Source organism: Ranitomeya imitator, chromosome 1 (genome assembly GCF_032444005.1).
Source record: "Ranitomeya imitator isolate aRanImi1 chromosome 1, aRanImi1.pri, whole genome shotgun sequence".
NCBI classification, from domain to species: domain Eukaryota; kingdom Metazoa; phylum Chordata; class Amphibia; order Anura; family Dendrobatidae; genus Ranitomeya; species Ranitomeya imitator.
The window spans coordinates 523268478-523288010 of NC_091282.1; the positions used below are offsets into that span (position 1 = coordinate 523268478).

At 45.4% G+C, this 19533-nt stretch overlaps 1 protein-coding gene across 2 annotated transcripts in view; it reads left to right on the plus strand.

Moving 5' to 3' along the window:
* SMC2 (structural maintenance of chromosomes 2) overlaps nucleotides 1-19533 on the plus strand; it is a 157243-nt gene that overhangs the window by 119607 nt on the left and 18103 nt on the right. For both annotated transcript variants that reach the window (XM_069766939.1, XM_069766949.1), the window contains 5 exons: nucleotides 6625-6749; nucleotides 14075-14268; nucleotides 14441-14584; nucleotides 14669-14863; nucleotides 18910-19110. In XM_069766939.1, the coding sequence (XP_069623040.1) occupies nucleotides 6625-6749; nucleotides 14075-14268; nucleotides 14441-14584; nucleotides 14669-14863; nucleotides 18910-19110 (859 nt within the window). The remainder of the gene's footprint in view (nucleotides 1-6624; nucleotides 6750-14074; nucleotides 14269-14440; nucleotides 14585-14668; nucleotides 14864-18909; nucleotides 19111-19533) is intronic.

The window sequence follows — 19533 nt, forward strand, 5'->3', positions numbered from 1 at the left end:
CTAGCCACTCTGTTCTTTCAGACCTTTTTCCCTTATTACCATCAAGGCAGGGTTGCCCTCAGGCCATCCCCATCCCTTGATACCAAGGTGGTATTGTATTCCCACAGTTATGAGGGCATCGTTCTTCCCTCATCTCTTTTGGCACCAGTCCACATAACTGAATTGGTTCCCCATATACTGGACGTGGTGAGTGCTCTGAGTAGGTACGTCTCGACGACGGCATGCTTCCGAAGGTTGGACACTTTATTTGGGCTACCTCACTGTAAGAGGACGGCTTCCTGACGGTTACAGGAAGGGTTTAGCCGTTTCATCGGCCATGTTAACTTGGTGGATTTGTTACCATCCAGGAATCCTTCCGTGTTAGATGTCAGCCTGTCTAACAATGTTTCTTGGATTCTAGGCACCAGGCGTCGGCACAGCACGACTGCAAGCTTGTGGGTTCGTCTAGTCCGCATGCATTCTTGAAGCACTATAATTCCCAGACTTTCACAGATGTGAGTCTGAACAGGCGGACTCTGCAGGCCGCGGTGTCGCACTTGTAAGTAGCGGTTACACAGGGCCTGATCTGATGTTGCCCCCACCCAGGGACTGCTTTGGGACGTCCCACGGTCTGTGTCCCCCAATGAGGCGTAGAAGAAATAGGGATTTTTGTGTACTCACCGTAAAATCCTTTTCACTGAGCCAATCATTGGGGGACACAGCTCCCACCCTATTATTAGCTTGTGCCTGTTTTATAATCTGACATGCTATACTCTCTCATATATATATATATATATATATATATATATATATATATATATATATATATATATATATATATATATATATATATATATATATATAATATAATATAATGTGACATACTATATGCTCATATGTTGATCTCCTACTGCTTTTGCACCGAACTGGTTAGCTGAGAGCCAGCAGAAGGGTGTATACTGCAGGGGAGGAGCTAACGTTTTTTGAATCACTTAGTGGCAGCCTCCTAGTGGCAGCAGCATACACCCTACGGTCTGTGCCCCCCCAATGATTGACTCGGAGAAAAGGATTTTACTGTGAGTACAAAAAAATCCCTATATTCTCACCCTCCAGCATCTGCGGCAGCCTTTCCCACTCCGGTTCCAAGAATGGATTGCGGCAACGTCCCGTGATGATGTAGCGGTCTCACGAGATGATGACGTAGCAGTCTCGCGAGACCTCTACATCATCACGGGTTATTGCCGCAAGGCATTACTGGGAACGGAGCGTCGCGAGGAGCATCGCTAAAGGCCTGGGCTGAATCCGGGGGCCGCCGGAAGGTAAGTATATAACTATTTTTTATTTTAATTCTTTTTTTTAACAGGGATATGGTGCCCACATTGCTATATACTACGTTGGCTGTGTTACATACTACGTGAGTTGTTTTACATACTGCGTGGGCTGTGTTATATACTGCGTGGGCTGTGTTATAAAATACATTGCTGTGCTCTACACTATGTGGGCTGTGCTATATACTACGTGGCTGTGCAATATACTACGTGGCTGTGTTATATACTACATGGGCTGTTATATACTACGTGGGCTGTGTTATATACAGTACAGACCAAAAGTTTGGACACACCTCATTTAAAGATTTTTCTGTTTTTTTCATGGCTATGAAAATTGTACATTCACACTGAAGGCATCAAAACTATGAATTAACACATGTGGAATTATATACTTAACGAAAAAGTGTGAAACAACTGAAAATATCTCTTATATTCTAGGTTCTTCAAAGTAGCCACCTTTTGCTTTGATGACTGCTTTGCACACTCTTGGCATTGTCTTGATGAGCTTCAAAAGGTAGTCACCGGGAATGGTCTTCTAACAATCTTGAAGGAGTTCCCAGAGATGCTTAGCACTTGTTGGCCCTTTTGCCTTCATTCCAGCTCACCCTAAACCATCTCGATTTGGTTCAGGCCTGGTATCTGTGGAGGCCAAGTCATCTGGCGCAGCACCCCATCACTCTACTTCTAGGTCAAATAGCCCTTACACAGCCTGGAGGTGTGTTTGGGGTCATTGTCCGGTTGAAAAATAAATGATGGTCCAACTAAACGCAAATCGGATGGAATAGCATGCCGCTGCAAGATTCTGTGGTAGCCATGCTGGTTCAGTATGCCTTCAATTTTGAATAAATCCCCAACAGTGTCACCAGCAAATCACCATCACACCTCCTCCTCCATGCTTCACGGTGGGAACCAGGCATGTAGAGTCCATCCGTTCACCTTTTCTGCGTCGCACAAAGGCACGGTGGTTGGAACCAAAGATCTCAAATTTGGACTCATCAGACCAAAGCACAGATTTCCACTGGTCTAATGTCCATTCCTTGTGTTCTTTAGCCCAAACAATTCTCTTCTGCTTGTTGCCTGTCCTTAGCAGTGGTTTCCTAGCAGCTATATTACCATGAAGGCCTGCTGCACAAAGTCTCCTCTTAACAGTTGTTGTAGAGATGTGTCTGCTGCTAGAACTCTGTGGCATTGACCTGGTTTCTAACCTGAGCTGCTGTTACCCTGCAATTTCTGAGGCTGGTGACTCAGATAAACTTCTCCTCAGAAGCAGAGGTGACTCTTGGTCTTCCTTTCCTGGGGCGGTCCTCATGTGATCCTGTTTCTTTGTAGAGCTCGATGGTTTTTGCCACTGCACTTGGGGACACTTTCAAAGTTTGTCCAATTTTTCGGACTGACTGACCTTCATTTCTTAAAGTAATGATGGCCACTCGTTTTTCTTTACTTAGCTGCTTTTTTTTCTTGCCATAATACAAATTCTAAGTCTATTCAGTAGGACTATCAGGCGTGTATCCACCAGACTTCTGCACAACACAACTGATGGTCCCAACCCCATTTATAAGGCAAGAAATCCCACTTATTAAACCTGACAGGGCACACCTGTGAATTGAAAACCATTCCCGATGACTACCTCTTGAATCTCATCAAGAGAATGCCAAGAGTGTGCAAAGCAGTCATCAAAGCAAAAGGTGACTACTTTGAAGAACCTAGAATATGACATAATTTCAGTTGTTTCACACTTTTTTGTTAAGTATATAATTCCACATGTGTTAATTCAGTTTTGTTGCCTTAAGTGTGAATGTTACAATTTTCATAGTCATGAAAATACAGAAAAATCTTTAAATGAGGTGTGTCCAAACTTTTGGTCTGTACTGTACTACGTGTGCTGTATTAGATACTGCGTGGGCTGTGTTACATACTGCGTGGGCTGTGCTATATACTATGTGGGCTGTGCTGTATACTGCGTGGGCTGTGCTGTATACTGCGTGGGCTGTGCTGTATACTGCGTGGGCTGTGCTGTATACTGCGTGGGCTGTGCTGTATACTGCGTGGGCTGTGCTGTATACTGCGTGGGCTGTGCTGTATACTGCGTGGGCTGTGCTGTATACTACGTGGCTGTGCTATGTACTACGTGGCTGTGCTATATACTACGTGGCTGTGCTATATACTACGTGGCTGTGCTATATACTACGTGGCTGTGCTATATACTTCGTGGCTGTGCTATATACTACGTGGCTGTGCTATATACTACGTGGCTGTGCTATATACTACGTGGCTGTGCTATATACTACGTGGCTGTGCTATATACTACGTGGCTGTGCTATATACTACGTGGCTGTGCTATATACTACGTGGCTGTGCTATATACTACGTGGCTGTGCTATATGCTACGTGGCTGTGCTGTATGCTACGTGGCTGTGCTGTATGCTACGTGGGCTGTGTTGTATGCTACGTGGGCTGTGAGAGTCTTTCGCCCGGGGCCCTCAAAAACTTGCAGCTAGCCCTGGCTTCACTGATTGGTTGCGGCCGGCCGTGACCAATTAGCGATTGGCGCAGTCCAGCCACGAATTGGCGCGGGATTTGAACCATGCTTCGCGAATTGGTCGCTCCCAGCCTGCCGAATCCTGTGTATTCATTGCATTATTCTGAAATCTTCATAAATAAACTACATACATATTCTACAACTAGATGGTAGCCCGATTCTAACGCATCGGGTATTCTAGAATATGTATGTAGTTTATTTATGAAGATTTTAGAATAATACATTGAATACACAGGATTTGACCATACTGCGCCTGTCGCTGATTGTTTGCGGCCGGCCACGTTGTATATAGCACAGCCCACGTAGTATATAGCACAGCCCACGGAGTGTATAACAACCCACATAGCATATAACACAGCTCACGTATATAACAGCCCACGCACGCAGTATATAACACAGGCCATGTAGTGTATTGCACAGCCCGCGCAGTACATTGCCCAGCCCGCGCAGTACATTGCCCAGCCCGCGTAGTATGTAGCAAATAGTTATATACTCACCTTCCGTTGGCCCCCGGATCCAGGAAGCGTTTACAGACGCTCCTCGCGCGCTCCGGTCTCAAGAGTGCATTGCGGTCTCGCGAGATGATGACGTAGCGGTCTCGCGAGACCGATACGTCATCATCTCGCGAGATAGCAATGCATGGAGTGGTCACCAGAGCGTCGCGAGGAGTGGGAAAGGCCTGTTCTGGATCCGAGGGGCCGACGGACGGTGTGTATATAACGATTTTTTATTTTTTAAATTATTTTTAACATTAGATCTTTTAACGTTAGATCTTTTTACTATTGATGCTGCATAGGCAGCATCAATAGTAAAAAGTTGGTCACACAGGGTAAATAGCAGCGTTAATGGAGTGCGTTACACCGCGGCATAACGCGGTCTGTTAGCGCTGCCATTAACCCTGTGTGAGCACTGACTGCGGGGAGGAATGTTGCTGCTGGACTGTGCCCGTCGCTGATTGGTCGTGGCAATGGTCGTGGGCGTTTTGCCACGACCAATCAGCGACTTGGATTTCCATGACAGAGGCCGCGACCAATGAATATCCGTGAAAGACAGACAGACGGAAGTGACCCTTAGACAATTATATAGTCGATACCCGATGCGTTAGAATCGGGCCACCATCTAGTATATATATGTATGTGTATATATATATATATATATATATATATATATATATATATATATATATATATATATATATATATATATATATATATATATATATATATATATATATATAATTAGGGGGCAGGTCAGAAGCCTTCCTAATAAATACCTAATAAGAGCAACACCCCCCACCACCTGGAGCATGATCATATCATTAACTCGAAACTGAAAATAAAGATTAAACAACAACCACAAGACGTATCCTTTTAATCTGTATGACAGCACCAACCCGACATTGTCTGTAGGTTACTCAGCACAATCCCGTTGACAGATTCCCTTTAATTGTATACATTGTAAAGAGTGAAATTAGGTATACTACTAATAGGTATACTACACATGTGATTATACAGACTAACTATATTTCTGATGTACCGTATGTGGTTGGGGTTTGGAAAAGTGACCAAGTAGCTATGACATTGATATTTCATTGACGTAGGGAAGGAAAGGCTGCTAGAGGTACCAGTTAGGACACCTGGTTAGCCATTACTAGAACCAAGCCATGAACTCGCTGGGGCAGCTGAGTAGAGTGGGTAGTGTTTTAGCTGCAGAAAGACGAGACAGAATCTCTCTGACAAGAGACTGCACAAAACTGCAAGTATCAGTGGTTGCTATGAACAATAGCCGGTTTGTGTTACCAAACTGGGACTAGCTCAGCCGTGCATGAGTCACCAGTGAATGTGAGCCTAAAGCAAGACCTGAATTGCCGTCTTGGTGAAACCCCGTTTTTGCTTCATTGGAAAAGGATTGTGATTTTTGTTGTGTGCGCGCCGGGAGAAGGCCTTTTTTCATTTAATACAGCTGTGCAAGATTATGGAATTCAAGTAACCTTACACTGCTTTAACAAAAGTCTGGAGCCTCTGATTTCTATTGCCTACTTAAGAGTGTGAATCCCTACATCCCTGTTAGAAAGTTATTAGAAAACACTGTTGGCTGTGTAACTGCAGACTGATCAGCGTGCCTATTCTGAACCCTGTCTTACATCTGAAACCACCAATAGTTGACAAATGAGCATCAGAACCAGAGCATTTAGGGATGAAGGTGGCCTCATCTGATGTGACATGATTTTAAATCACAAGAACGCAGTGGCCTCTGTTAAGGAAGAGTCAGATGGCTGTGTATCCCAAGCGAGGATTAGAACGCAATGCTCGGACTGACAGTCGATCCTTCTGACCCGAATGACAGCTGTCACTCTCAGGTCAGCAGACCGGACTGCCAGTCCGAGCATTGCATTGCGATCCTCTTCCAAGAGATACAGTCATCTGACTCTTCACTTAGCAGGATAATACACCCTGCAACACTGCTAAAATGGTTCAGGGAATTGTCTGAAAACATAACAGTTGAAGGTGCTTACTTGGCCACCAAATTCTCCATCGCAATCCAATTGAGCATCTGTGGAATGTGCAGATTTTGATGATTTATGTGTACAAGTGCCTTAAGCAGAGCAGAACATTCCTCTGACATCCATTAATAGCCAAGGCATTTAAGTGTGTGTATTTCTGCTCGTGGAATTCGATTCTGAATAAATTGAAATGTTTTGAAAATGTTTCCTTTTTTCATCTACACTTGATTAACATGATCCTGTGATTTCCATAATTCCTTTGTCTTTTTTTACAGGTATCGACAGTTGAAACAGCAATGGGAGATGAAGTCTGAGCAAGCTGATCTTCTTCAAACAAAATTACAGCAAAGCTCCTATCACAAACAGCAAGAAGAATTGGAACAACTTAAACAAACTATTGGTAAGAATCTTATTTTTCAGCTTTTGTTTCCTTCAAAAGTAGTAGTTCCTTATGAAGGGAGAAATTGTCTAAACGTGTAAATCAAGCTGGAGGGAAAAGGTTTTATTTTTAGAATGATGCCTCCGTGGCACTGAACTGATACCATAGGTTCAATGTTTCTAAATCCTGCACATTCCAGCCATCAGTCAGTGTTCTAGAAAATATTAAGATCCATAACAAGGGGACATTAACCTTCTCCTCTCACACAAAATTGCAGGAAGAGAAAGGGCTTACAATCTACAAATCTATTTTGGTAAGAAGACTACAGTTTAACATGGAAAGAGAGTAACTTGCGTATAGCTAGGGGGTGAGGAAACCTATTAAAATAGGAAAAGTTGGGGCGTGACCTGAACGTCCATGTGAGCGGACGCGTGGCAGAGCGCTCCCGCTACTAACGCTGTAATTATCCTCATAAGCCGCAGCTGAGCGGCGATTCAAGCCGCTTAACGGCTGCAGGAGAGTCCCGGGAGTGCGGCGGTGAACAGCGGCGGCCCCGAGGTCAGCAAATATGACCAGGAGGAGGCAGAGAGATGCAGGAGCCGGCGAGGCTGGGACCGGCCAAGATGGCGCCGACGCCAGGGAGAAGGCGGAGAAGGACAACGCTGCATGCCAGAAGAGAATGGCGGCGGCGGCAAAGCTCCAGCAGTTTGCTAGAGTGGAGGCCGCAGGGAGCGCAGGAAAAGCAGAGGATGCCGGAGCAGACACAGACACAGAAGGAGAGGAGGAATGCCCATCAGAGGAGCAGGAGGTACAACAGGGGAGCAGGGATGGTGACATGGCGGTGGTAGTAGGGGGATCTGAAGATAAGGAGCCAGGAGCAGAGCCCACCCTTAGAGACGTTTTTGCACTGGTGTCATCATGTAAACAATCCCTGACCCAGCAGCTGCAGGAGGTCAAGGGGGATACAGCCCAGATAAATGCAGCCCTGCAAAAGATTGACAAACGTGTGGGGGCTGTGGAGGAAAGAGTGAGCACGGCAGAAGATCATATAGTGCAGCTGCAGAAAGCGGAGAGGAAGTTTACTCAAGCAATATCGGAGCTAGCTGCAAAAAATGAGGATCTGGAAAATAGGTCCAGAAGAAATAACATTCGTATAGTGGGTATCCCTGAAAAAACTGAGGGGAGGAATCCCACGGAGTATGTTGAAAGCTGGCTCCTTGAGACTTTTGGTGATGCAGCACTGACAAAAGTATTTGCGGTAGAAAGAGCCCACAGGGTCCCACCAAAACCACCTGTCCCTGGAGCAAGTCCCCGTACCATGCTTGCAAAAATCCTAAACTACAGAGACAGAGACATTATCCTGAGGAAGGCTAGAGACATGACGGATCTGACAATTGGAGGTCAAAGAATCGCTATCTACCCTGACTATTCCGCCCTGGTACAGAAACAACGGATGATGTTCACGGGTATCAAAAGACGGCTGAGGGAACTGGGAGTGCAATACTCCATGATGTTTCCGGCACGACTGAGAGTGGTGGCGTTGGATAAGATTCATTTTTTCCAGACGCCGGAGGACGCTACCCAGTGGATAGATCTCAATGCTAAAAGGCTTAAAGGGAAAGGAGATTGAAAATGCGGGATGGGTTGGTCAGGAGGTATTTTACTCTCTTTAATAAGGGGAATAAGAGATTGACTGACAGTACATTGGTAGTTGAGATGTGAAGGTTTGAGGGTGGAGCTGGGCATTACCCAGGGAACGCACTGGGAGTGCTGATGCGGCGGAGAAGTACGGGGGAGGAAGGGTGTGCAGCGCACTAAAAGTTTATATAGTTTCTTGCAGTTGTAAGTTAATACATGTTGAAATATTTTCTTTCTTTAAGAACTGCGCCGAATTCTATTATAAACGGTAGCGGGAGGCGGAAGGAGAAGATTACGTTAACAAGAGTGTTCGCAATGGGTGATGGTGCCCCACTCTTGATAAGAGGCAGAATGTATAGTATTGGGGGGGGGGGGTAAGGGATGGGAGGGAAGTTAGACAGCTCAGAACCGGGAGTAACGACATAACTGAAGATGATGAGTCACATGATAGGGGACCGCTTTAAGATATTGAGTTGGAATGTGAGAGGTCTGGCGGATAAGTCTAGGAGAGCTGCGAGCTTGCAGTATGCGAAGGATCAACGGGCCTCTATTATATGTTTGCTAGAGACGCACTTGATACGGGAGAAGGTGGACGTACTGAATAGACGTTGGATTCAGAAAGGGTATCATTCTACCTTTTCGACGTACTCAAGGGGTGTGTCAGTGTTGGTGCCGGTGGGAGTGCAGTATGAGGAGGTGAAGGTATGCGTGGATGCTGAGGGTCAGTATGTGGTGATACAATGTATATTGTATGGAGTGAGAGTGTGTGTTGCGGCAATGTATATTCCACCTCCATATTCAAGTAAGAAGATCAGGGAGGTGTTGGAGAAGGTGGAACGATGGGGACCGCTACCACTTTTAATTATTGGGGATTTGAACAATATTTGTGATGACTTTTGGGATAAAAATAAGAACACCCAGAACAGGTCGGAGGGGCACACTACAACATTTGGTACCTATGTGCGTGAAATAGGCATGATTGATCTATGGAGAGTTAGACATGTTGGGGGGAGAGGGTACTCGTGCTACTCGCCGGCTCATGCTACGTTATCCAGAATTGATATGGCGCTGGGTAACCGCCTGTTAGACACAATGGTGGGGGAGGTGCGTTATCTGCCGAGGGCCCTTTCGGATCACAGTCCAATTGAGGTGGAGGTCAGGTTGTTGGGGACACGGACCGCAAGTGGGAGAGAATGGAAGATCCATCCTAATTGGTTACAGAGTATTGACTTGGAGGGTATAGGGAAGGAGGTGACGGAATTCTTTGCTTTAAATGATGGGAGTACAGACGCCCTAACTGTTTGGGATGCAATGAAAGCGTACCTGAGAGGGCTACTATTTAGAGACATTAGTAGGTGTAAGCGGAAGACAAGAGAGGCAGAGAGAGTGGCGGTGGAGGAGCTGAAGGCTGCAGAGGACGAGATGGTAGTGTTGGGGACCACCGAGGCAGAGAAAAGGTTGAGAACAGCGCAAACTCATATGGAAAAGATTCTGCTGGGAAAAGCTGAAAGGAAGCGGGAGTTTCATAGGGTGACTTATTTTCAGGAGGGAGAAACAGTGGGACACATGCTATCGGTGGTAGCTTCTGCTCAGCGTAGTACCTCGTATGTACATTCGTTGGTTTCAGATGGGGGGAGCAGGATATCTGAAACACCTGAGATTATAAAGGTCTTTGCGGACTTTTACGCGGACTTATATTCCTCCAGGGTCAATGAGTCAGTCGGAGATACGGAGACTTTCCTGGAGAGTCTGGGTTTCCCGAAATTGAGTGAGGAGGATAGGGTGAGCCTCGATGCCCCTATCACCGAGGAGGAACTGAGTTGGGCGCTGAAGTCTATGGCCAATGGGAAGGCACCTGGAGTGGATGGGTTACCAGCCGAAATCTATAAAAGCTTGGGGGAAGTGTTGATTCCCAGATTAAAGTTAGTACTGGAGGAGGCTGGATGCCAAGGGTATCTCCCAGCATCTATGAGGGAGGCTATTATAGTGGTTATTCCGAAGGAGGACAAGGATCTGGGGAAACCTGAGTCATATCGCCCAATCTCTCTGTTAATCATCGATGTCAAGCTCTTGGCCAGGGTGTTAGCCTCCCGTCTGTCCAGTGTCATTACTAACCTTGTACATCCGGATCAGTCCGGCTTTATGCCTGACAGGTCTACAGCGGTTAATCTGCGGAGGCTGTATATGAATCTGCAGCTGAAGTCTGACAACTGTGGCCGAAGGGTCATTGCATCCTTGGATGCCCATAAGGCGTTTGACAGTGTGGAGTGGGGATATCTCTGGCGGGTGTTGAAGTGTATGGGTATTGGACCGCAATTTGTGTCGTGGATTCAACTGTTATATTCATTACCAACAGCTAGAATCAGAGTAAATGGGGAACTTTCTCAGCCTATAAAGTTGGCCAGAGGTACGAGGCAGGGATGCCCACTGTCGCCCCTTCTGTTTGCCCTGGCTGTGGAGCCACTGGCCGCCAAGATCCGACAGTCGGATGAGGTCCCTGGGTTCAGATATGGGAGTGTTGAGGAGAAGATTGCGTTATATGCAGACGACATTTTACTGTTCCTGGCGGCCCCGGACGACGCCTTGAAAGGGGCCATCGAGATCATTGAAAAATTTGGAGCCTTGTCGGGACTGAAGATAAATTGGGATAAATCGGTCCTCTTTGAGGTGGACGGGGTGGAGGAGAGTGGAAGTGAGCCATTGGGAGAGGGGCGGCTTAAGGTGGCATCCCTTTTCAAATACCTGGGAATATGGATCTCGTTGCCAGTTAGAGTTTTTGTATAGGAATTTGACTCCTCTCGTGGGCGTCCTTAAGGCAAAAGTAGATGCGTGGAATAAATTACACCTATCGGTGGTGGGTAGGGTTAATCTTATTAAAATGGTTCTGATGCCCAAAATACTCTACGTCCTACATAACGTGTCAGTTTGGATTCCACGTGGGAAGTTCCGGCAGATTAATGCTCTTTTTAGAAGCCTGATATGGGGGAGGCAGTACCCACGTATTGGCCTGGAGACGCTTCAGCGACCCAAGGAAGATGGAGGGTTGGCTTTGCCCAACCCTGAGTTATATTTTCTTGCAGTCCAGAGTCAGCATCTGAAGGGCTGGGCGCGGGAGGCGTCCTCCAGTGCGGTACAACACTTGATGGAGGGGGTGACAAACCGACGACCGGTGGTGCAGTGTCTGGATGATGGCTCCTTGGGCGTATTGGGGAAATTGTATCCAACTATGCTTTTGATACATAAATTATGGACCAGACTGCGACAGATTTACACCGATATGGCTTAATAATAATTTGGTTGAGTTTGCGGCTCTTGGAGTGCTGACAGAGTGGCAGGCCAAAGGAATCCATTTGGTTGCTCAGATAATTCAACAGCGAGTGTTAAAGCCCTTTTCGCAGCTGCAGGGGGAGTTCGGATTGAGACCGACTGGGGAGTATCAATATGCCCAGATGAAACACGCTTTTAAAGCTCAAAACAAGGGCGATGGTATAGAGATTCAAGAGGATATAGTCCTGGAATACGTGTGTGGGGAAGGGTCCACAAGGGGAGTCATTTCCACCCTTTATAAGGACCTACTGCATGCATATTTGCTGGATTTCCCTCTAAAAGCGAGAGCTAAATGGGAAAGAGACTTAGGCCCAATGGAGAATGAAACCTGGGAGTCGGTGTTGGAGTGGGTTCCACGAGTGTCACTAAGTGAGCCATATAGATTATCGCAGCTGTACATCTTACACAGAGTCTATAAATCACCGGAAGTGTTGCACAGAGCGGGGTTGCGTGCTGACTCTGAATGCCCGAGATGCAGGACTGAGAATGCAGGAATATACCACATGATGTGGACATGTCCAAGACTGGTTGCCTTTTGGCTGGTGGTACTGAGCCGTGTGGAAGGGGCGTATAAATGCAGAGTGCCGAGAGATCCGAGGGTGTGCCTACTGGGATATGTGGAGGAAATTAGAGTGGATAACACCTGGAAGATAGCAATAGCTAGGCTATTATATATGGCTAGGAAGGTGATAGCAAGGAACTAGATCAAGGAGGAGCCGCCTACGAGGGGTGAATTCCTGAAATATGTTAAACATGGTCTCAGTCTGGAAAAGGGGGTCTACAAAAGACGTGGGAAAACAGAAATGTTTGACAAAATGTTGTCTCCGTGGCTTGAGCTGGGATAGTAGGTATGGGAAATGGGAGGATGAGGGCCTCTGAAGGGAGTCAAGCGGCTCAAAGAGCCATCAATACTGGTAACAAAAGTATAATCGGGAAGGAACTGTCATGGGAGGGAGTGGTTTGGGGTTTGTTGGGATTGTTGGGGGTTTGGAAAATGAAGAAACTTTGTAATATACTGGAAAATGCATAAAATGTAATGTTCATGTCTACTTTCAATAAAAATCTATTTAAATAAAAAAAAAATTGGAAAAGTTAACCATTCAAGTTCCCTTTTGAAGCCAAGACTCCTTTCAGAGTACAGGTAATTAGACAGGAAAGCTCTTTTCTGAGGTTCCGATATCAAAAAGGATGTCTGTATAGGCATAGATGCAAAAGTCTCCTTTGTCCCCAGGAAAGACATCTTGAGGTGAAGGAAACTGTTTCCTTCAGGGGAAATGCTGCACCTAAAAACAGACACAGGGGCATCGGTGGAAAGTTATGAATATTGGGGTTTGTATAGATCCGATATTGATGGGCCCTTTATTTTCAACTTGAGGACTAATCTAGGAAGAATATGCATATTTTTTAATAACTGTAACACCTGCCTATAAGCCCCAAATCGGTAGTGGCCAGATCGCTGACAATTGTGGTAATTATGACTGTGATATCGAACTACTGTGAGCGTCAGGAGTGAACATGTTGGGAATATCATAATACCATTTCTGAAGGATGGAGAACATACCACAACCTGACACATTTGAGGTCATCAAGAGGAGTGTGTGGGTGTAACTTAGGGGCTATTAAAAGGTCAAGGAGAACTAGGATCTGAGGTCAGTGCAAAGGGAGATACATATCAGTGTAGGCTTCATGCACGTTAACCAGACATTTTCAGTCAGATAGCTTCCATCCGCTAAGCTGAGCCATCTCTGTGACCAGCGTATTAAGTTTTCTCTGTTTATCAATGTTATTTTATGTAATTGTATATGCTTTATTGTTTTGTCCCCTTTGTAAAATCTTTTGTATTTATCATTCTGGGTTAAATATAAAATTTAATAGGTCTGTTCCTTTTGTTCTGTAAGCCGCACCCCTAATCCATATGCTACTGGAACCCAAGGCATCCAGTCTGCCTGTATAAAAACGATTGGTGGTTTTATCGAGTAGTTGTTGGGTTATTGTGGAGTCAGCAGTGACTGTATCGGGGTATACATATATATATTCCTTACAGTGAAATCGGAGGTGTATATACTATACGCTCACTGTTAGTTTCCCAATAACCGGGCTACTAGTGGAAACAGTTTGCGGCCTCCTCCGTTAATCGTCAATCGATCGCATAGTTGTCCGGACGATAGGGGGCAGCAGAGAGCTGTACATGAGAAAAAGATAACAGCAGGTGGATCTGCGTGACCTCTCGGGCTCTGTTTTTAACAATTTGTGGCAGTGGTGGAATTCTGCATCATAGTGGCACTTTAAAATAATCTTATGTTAGTCTTCATTTGCAGGGCAGCATGCTTAATGATTTTCATTTTTTTACAAACTTAAATATCTGCTTTTCCCAACGGTAGATGAATGTGAGGAAACATTGAAGAAATCTAAGGAGGTCCAGAAGAAAGCAGAAGAAAAATATAAAGTGCTTGAACACAAGATGAAAAATGCAGAAGCTGAGCGAGAGAAAGAACTGAAGGAAGCCCAGCAGAAACTAGATGCAGCAAAGAAGAAAGCAGATGCTTCAAATAAGAAGATGAAAGAAAAACAACAAGTTAGTGTCACATTTTTGTTAGAAGAAACTTATAATCTGAACCATGATATTTTGATTCCTCCATTTAAATCTTTGTCTTGGTTACACAGTGGATTCTAAAAAGTGACACTTGGTTTGCAACCATTTGTTCTGTTTGCAAATTTCCTTTTTCTTCTTTGTGTTCATGGTCTAGGAGGTTGATGCTCTCATTTTGGAGTTTGAGGAACTCAAAAGGGAGCAAACAAGTTACCAGCAACAAATTGGAGCTGTGGATGAAGCTATGAAAAGCTACCAGGAGCAACTAGATAGCATGGCAGCAGAGGTTTCTAAAAATAAGGTATTATTAATTGTATGTTATTTGAAAATATTTAGCTTTTTATGAACATATACCTACATACTTTTTTTTTTTTTTTTTTTTCAGGAAACTGTGAAGAAAGCTCAGGAAGAACTTGCCAAACAAAAGGCAATTATCATGGGTCATGACAAAGAAATTAAGAGTAAATCAACCGAAGCTGGCAAGATGAGGGACAACAACAATGACAGCCAGTTAAAAATAAAGGAGCTAGAGCATAATATCAGCAAACACAAGAAAGAAAGCTCTGATGCATCTGCCAGGGTAACAGTCGCTTCTAAGCTGAGCTCTGTGTCTATGGAGTCATAGGGACGTATTTGTCAAGTTAAATGCGCTATCCTCCTTCCATAATTTGTGCTTAAAGAAAATTACTTTCTCTGTCGCTTCATTGGAGGACATGGGTAACCATGGGTGTATGCTGCTGACACTAGGAGGCTGACAAGAGGCAAAAAAAAGTAGCTTCTCCTCAACAGGGTAATCAGTTTTAGCTTTGGGGCAGTAGAAGGTCTGCTTCCAGATCTTTTTCTTCCTTTCTGATGCCCCACCCGACGAAGCAGCTGATCAAATTTCCCACTCGTGTAAATATCTCCTCACAGCGTTTCTCGACGTTGCAGATTGCTCTGCAATCGCTTCCAGCAACATTATGGCTATTTGCTGAGTCTTTTGGCTTAAAGCTTGGAATACAGATGCTGCTTCCAAAAAAATCTCACAAGGCTCACCTTCCAGGGTCTTTGCCTGTTCAGAACCAGACTGGACCATATCATCTCTGATGCTATCGGAGGGAAGAGTACCTCTTTTCCCAGCAAAGCGTCCCCTCGCCAGAAAGCACTCTCTGCATTTTCGCTTTTTTTGTCAATTTTCATCCTCTATGTTATCCAGCCACCAGCACCATTCCCCTGCATAGCAGAAGAAGAAACCTTCCTTCAATCTGGCTCCTTCCCGGCGACCACATTGCTGTCAAAGAAAGCCCTCCCAAGCCAAATCAAGCACGTTTTCCAAGCATGTTCTTTCATCACTACTGATCGCTCCCACCTGGGGACCCCCCTTCCCCCAATATGGGCGGCCATCTCCTTGTATACATAAATGCGCAGATCTACATGATCCCCGGCGCGTGGGTCAGAGAGGTAATCTGCATCAGTTGCAAAAATAGTTTTCATCTTTCCTCCACTGCCGTTTTCTCAAATCCTGGCCCCCTAGGAATCCCTTGATTGTTCTTGAGTTCTTTCAAGTAATCACCTCCCTACTTTAGTCCAACGTCATTGTTTCACTTTTCTCCTCAGGAGCATTTTTCAGGTTTCTACTCAAATCTTTTTGGTCCCAATAAAGGATGGTTCAGTCCTCTCCATTCTGGACATCAAGCTCCTGAACAAGCAAGTGCGTATTCGCCACTTCAGGAATGAGTCCCTCCGTTTGGTGATTGCCTGTATAGAACCGGCCGAGTTCCTCTGTTCTGTGGACATTCAAGACACTTTCATATCCAAGTCTGCAGTTCTCATCAGAAGTTCCTTCGCTCTGCCGACCAGGATTCTCACTTTTAATTGATGGATCTACCTGTCTTGCCTGGGCTGGCTCATCAACACCCATCGCCTAGTTTTCCTATACATGCTTTTCGATACTGCACAAGCCAGAGTCTTTCATCCAGAAGAAAAGGTTCCCCCCCTCCTTCTTGGGATTTGTCCTCTCAGACATCCATCTCCCCATTCACTTCAGACCTGCATGAGCGTGCTGAGCAAGATGATAGACACGGTGCAGTCTGTTTCATTCGCATAGTTTCACCCTCATCTTCTGCAGCTCGCACTCCTGTTGAGACAAGACCTCTCTGGACAGAACCAACCTTCTCTCACCACATATAGAATGAAGCCACCATGCCAGAAACTATCTCACCTCATTCACCACAGGAGGTCTTTTCTCCAGTTACACTGGCAGATCGTGACAACGGACGCCAGCCTGCTTGGCTGGGAAGCAATGCTTCACTAGTTCGCGGTCTAGGGCCGTTGGAAAGCTCGGGAGTCTTCACTCCCCATCGGTATCCTGGAACTCCGGGTCATCTACCTCACCCTTTGGCACTGGGAGGATCTTTTAACTGGTCACCCCATGCGCATTCAGTCCCAAAAATGCCACAGCTGTCAAGTAGATAAATCACCAGGGCGGAGCTTGAAGCAGATATGTTATGTCCGAGATCCATCTGGCTTGGGCCAAACAGAAAGTACCCTCTATATCAGCAGTTCCCGAAATGGACAGACAACTGGGCAGCCGACTTCCTAAGTTGCCAGGGTCTCTCCTCAGGCGAGTGGTCCCTGAACCAATCGGTTTTCTGTCTAAGGAGTCTCCTCCTGATGGCATCCAGGATGAGCAGCAAAGTTTCTCACTTCATCTCCAGGTCTGTCGACCCCCTCGGGATCGGCTCAGACTCTCTGGACCTTCCTTGGTCGTAGTTCCCCCTGCCATATCTCTTTCCACCTCTCCTTTTGATTACTAGGCTCATCAATAAGATCAATGTGGAGGGAGTAACAGTCATTCTTGTGATTCCAGACTGTCCCAAAAAGAGCTTGGTACGCAAAAGTGGGCAATCTCATAGCAGACGTGCCGTGGAGACTCCCGGATTGTCCAGACCTACTTTCCCAGGGTTTCCTCTTCCATCAGAATTTTCAGTCTCTCAATTTAATGGCATGAAGGTTTCTCTGAACAGGTCATTCAGACCATTAGCAAAGGGAGGAAACCACCTTTATTTTGCATTTAACACTACACTTGGAATGCCTTTTTTAACTGGTGTAAAGTCGAGCACGCAGCTCCTTTGTCCTTTTCTTTTCCGTCCCTTCTGGCCTCAATTCAGTCAGGTCTCCAATCTGCCCTCTCTCACAACTCCCTCAAGGGCCAGGTCTGCCCTGTCAATCCTGTTCTAGAGGAACCTAGCTTGCCGCTCTGAGGTCACAACCTTCTTACAGGGAGTTGATCATTCTGTTCCTCTCGATGTGAACCCTTGGGACCTCAACCTGGTCCTAAACCCTCTTCAGGGTTCCCCCTTTGAAACCATTCAGGATGCTTCTCTCCCCTGCTTTCCTGGAAGGATCCTGGTGGCCATCACCTCCATCAGGCGAGTCTCTGAGCTGGCTTCTCTTTCGTGCCATTCGCAGGCAAAGTGATGCTACTTCCAGTGCCTTCCTTTCTCCTGAAGGTAGTTTCCTCCTTCCTCCTTAATGCGGACATAGTCCTTTCTTCCTACCTTCTTTTTGTCCATCTCTCTCTTCTCTTTTCCCCTTTCCAGAACAGTATCTTTCAGATGTTCTGACTTTGTTCATGATTCCAGAGGGTCAAAACCGAGGTCCTCTGGCCTAACAGGCCACAATTGCACACTGGATTCGCTCTGCCATCTGGGAAGCGTATCGCCCACAGGATTGACTGCCCCCACCCGGGATCAAAGCTCACTCCACTTATGCAGTTTTTACCTCCTGGGCTGTTCGCCATCAGGCTTTTGCATCGCAGCTCTGCAAGGCTTCCACATGGTCTTGAGTACATACTTTCTCAAAGTTCTACAGAGTGCATACCTACGCCTTGGCTGATGTGATCTTAGGTAGGAAGGTTTTGCTAGCGGCAATCACCTGGGCCAAGTCCTTCTTTGAACATTCTTCAGTTTTTCTATTTCCCACTTTTGGGACTGCTTTAGGACATCCCATGGCCTCTTTTCCCAATGAATCATTAGAGAAAAGAGGATTTTTGGTACTTAACGTAAAATCGTTCTCTGAGCCCTCTTTGGGGGACACTGTTCCTGCCCTTGTTTTGCCTATGTTGAACTTGTTCAAGTTAATGTTTTCTGTTGCCTCTCCTACTGCTTTCTCACTAACTGATTAGCTTTTTGCCAGTTTGTAGGTGTATCCTGCTAAGGAGGAGCTAACTTTTTTTGCCTAGTGGCAGCCTCTTAGTAGCAGCAGCATACACCCAAATGAAAGCTCTGAGAGATTATACGGTAATTAAAATCCTCTTTTCGTGACTTGCAACTTATTTGATATGTTTTAGACACTTTGCGTCTTGTCCAAGGGGATGCGACTTCGCTAAAAAGGGTGTTAAAAAAATAAAAAGTGACACCCATTTCTGTCACAAAGTAAACCTTCTTATAGGTGATGTAATCTTGGACAATAATGTCTTCAAAATTAGATTGAACAAACTGCATGGACCAATTTTAAAATGTGCCAAATTTATTAAACTGTTTGCACTCAATGTTTTGAGTAGAATAAAGATATGGAATTATTATAGAAAAGGTGTTTGGGTTCTTGACCGTTTCTAACGATCGGCTACCTCTTTTTTCCAATAAGGTTGCAAAAATGCTTACTGACTATGAGTGGATTTCTTCTGAGAAGCATCTTTTTGGGCTTGAAAACACAGCCTATGACTTTAAAGCCAACAATCCCAAAGCTGCAGGTCAGAGGCTACAGAAATTGCAAGAAATGAAGGAGAAGCTGGGTCGGAATGTCAACATGAGAGCAATGAATATGCTAACACAAGCAGAAGAGAGGGTAAGAGTGGGCAACCTGTAAATCTATTGTCAGGCATCGATCTTAATGAACCCATTAATGACCGCCAATACTCCTTTTAATGGCAGTCATTAAAGGTACTTATTCCTCAGCGCCTCTTTTTAACGGCGCGGATGAATAAGAGAATGGCGGCAGCGATTCCTGCGGGTGTCAGCTGTACGTGACAGCTGACACCCTGCCGTATCGGACCTGAAAGGTTTTGCAACTGATCGGGGCCGATTAACCCCTTAAATACCGCTGTCAATCGCAACAGCGGTATTTAAGTTGTTACAAGGAGGTCACAAAACCCCCTTAGTAATCATCGGACCCCCGCTATGAGAATCGTGCAGCGAACAAAGAATTAGCTCTCCAGTCAAATTTAATATAAAAAGTAAATAATTTTATTGAAACATATAGTTAAAAAAT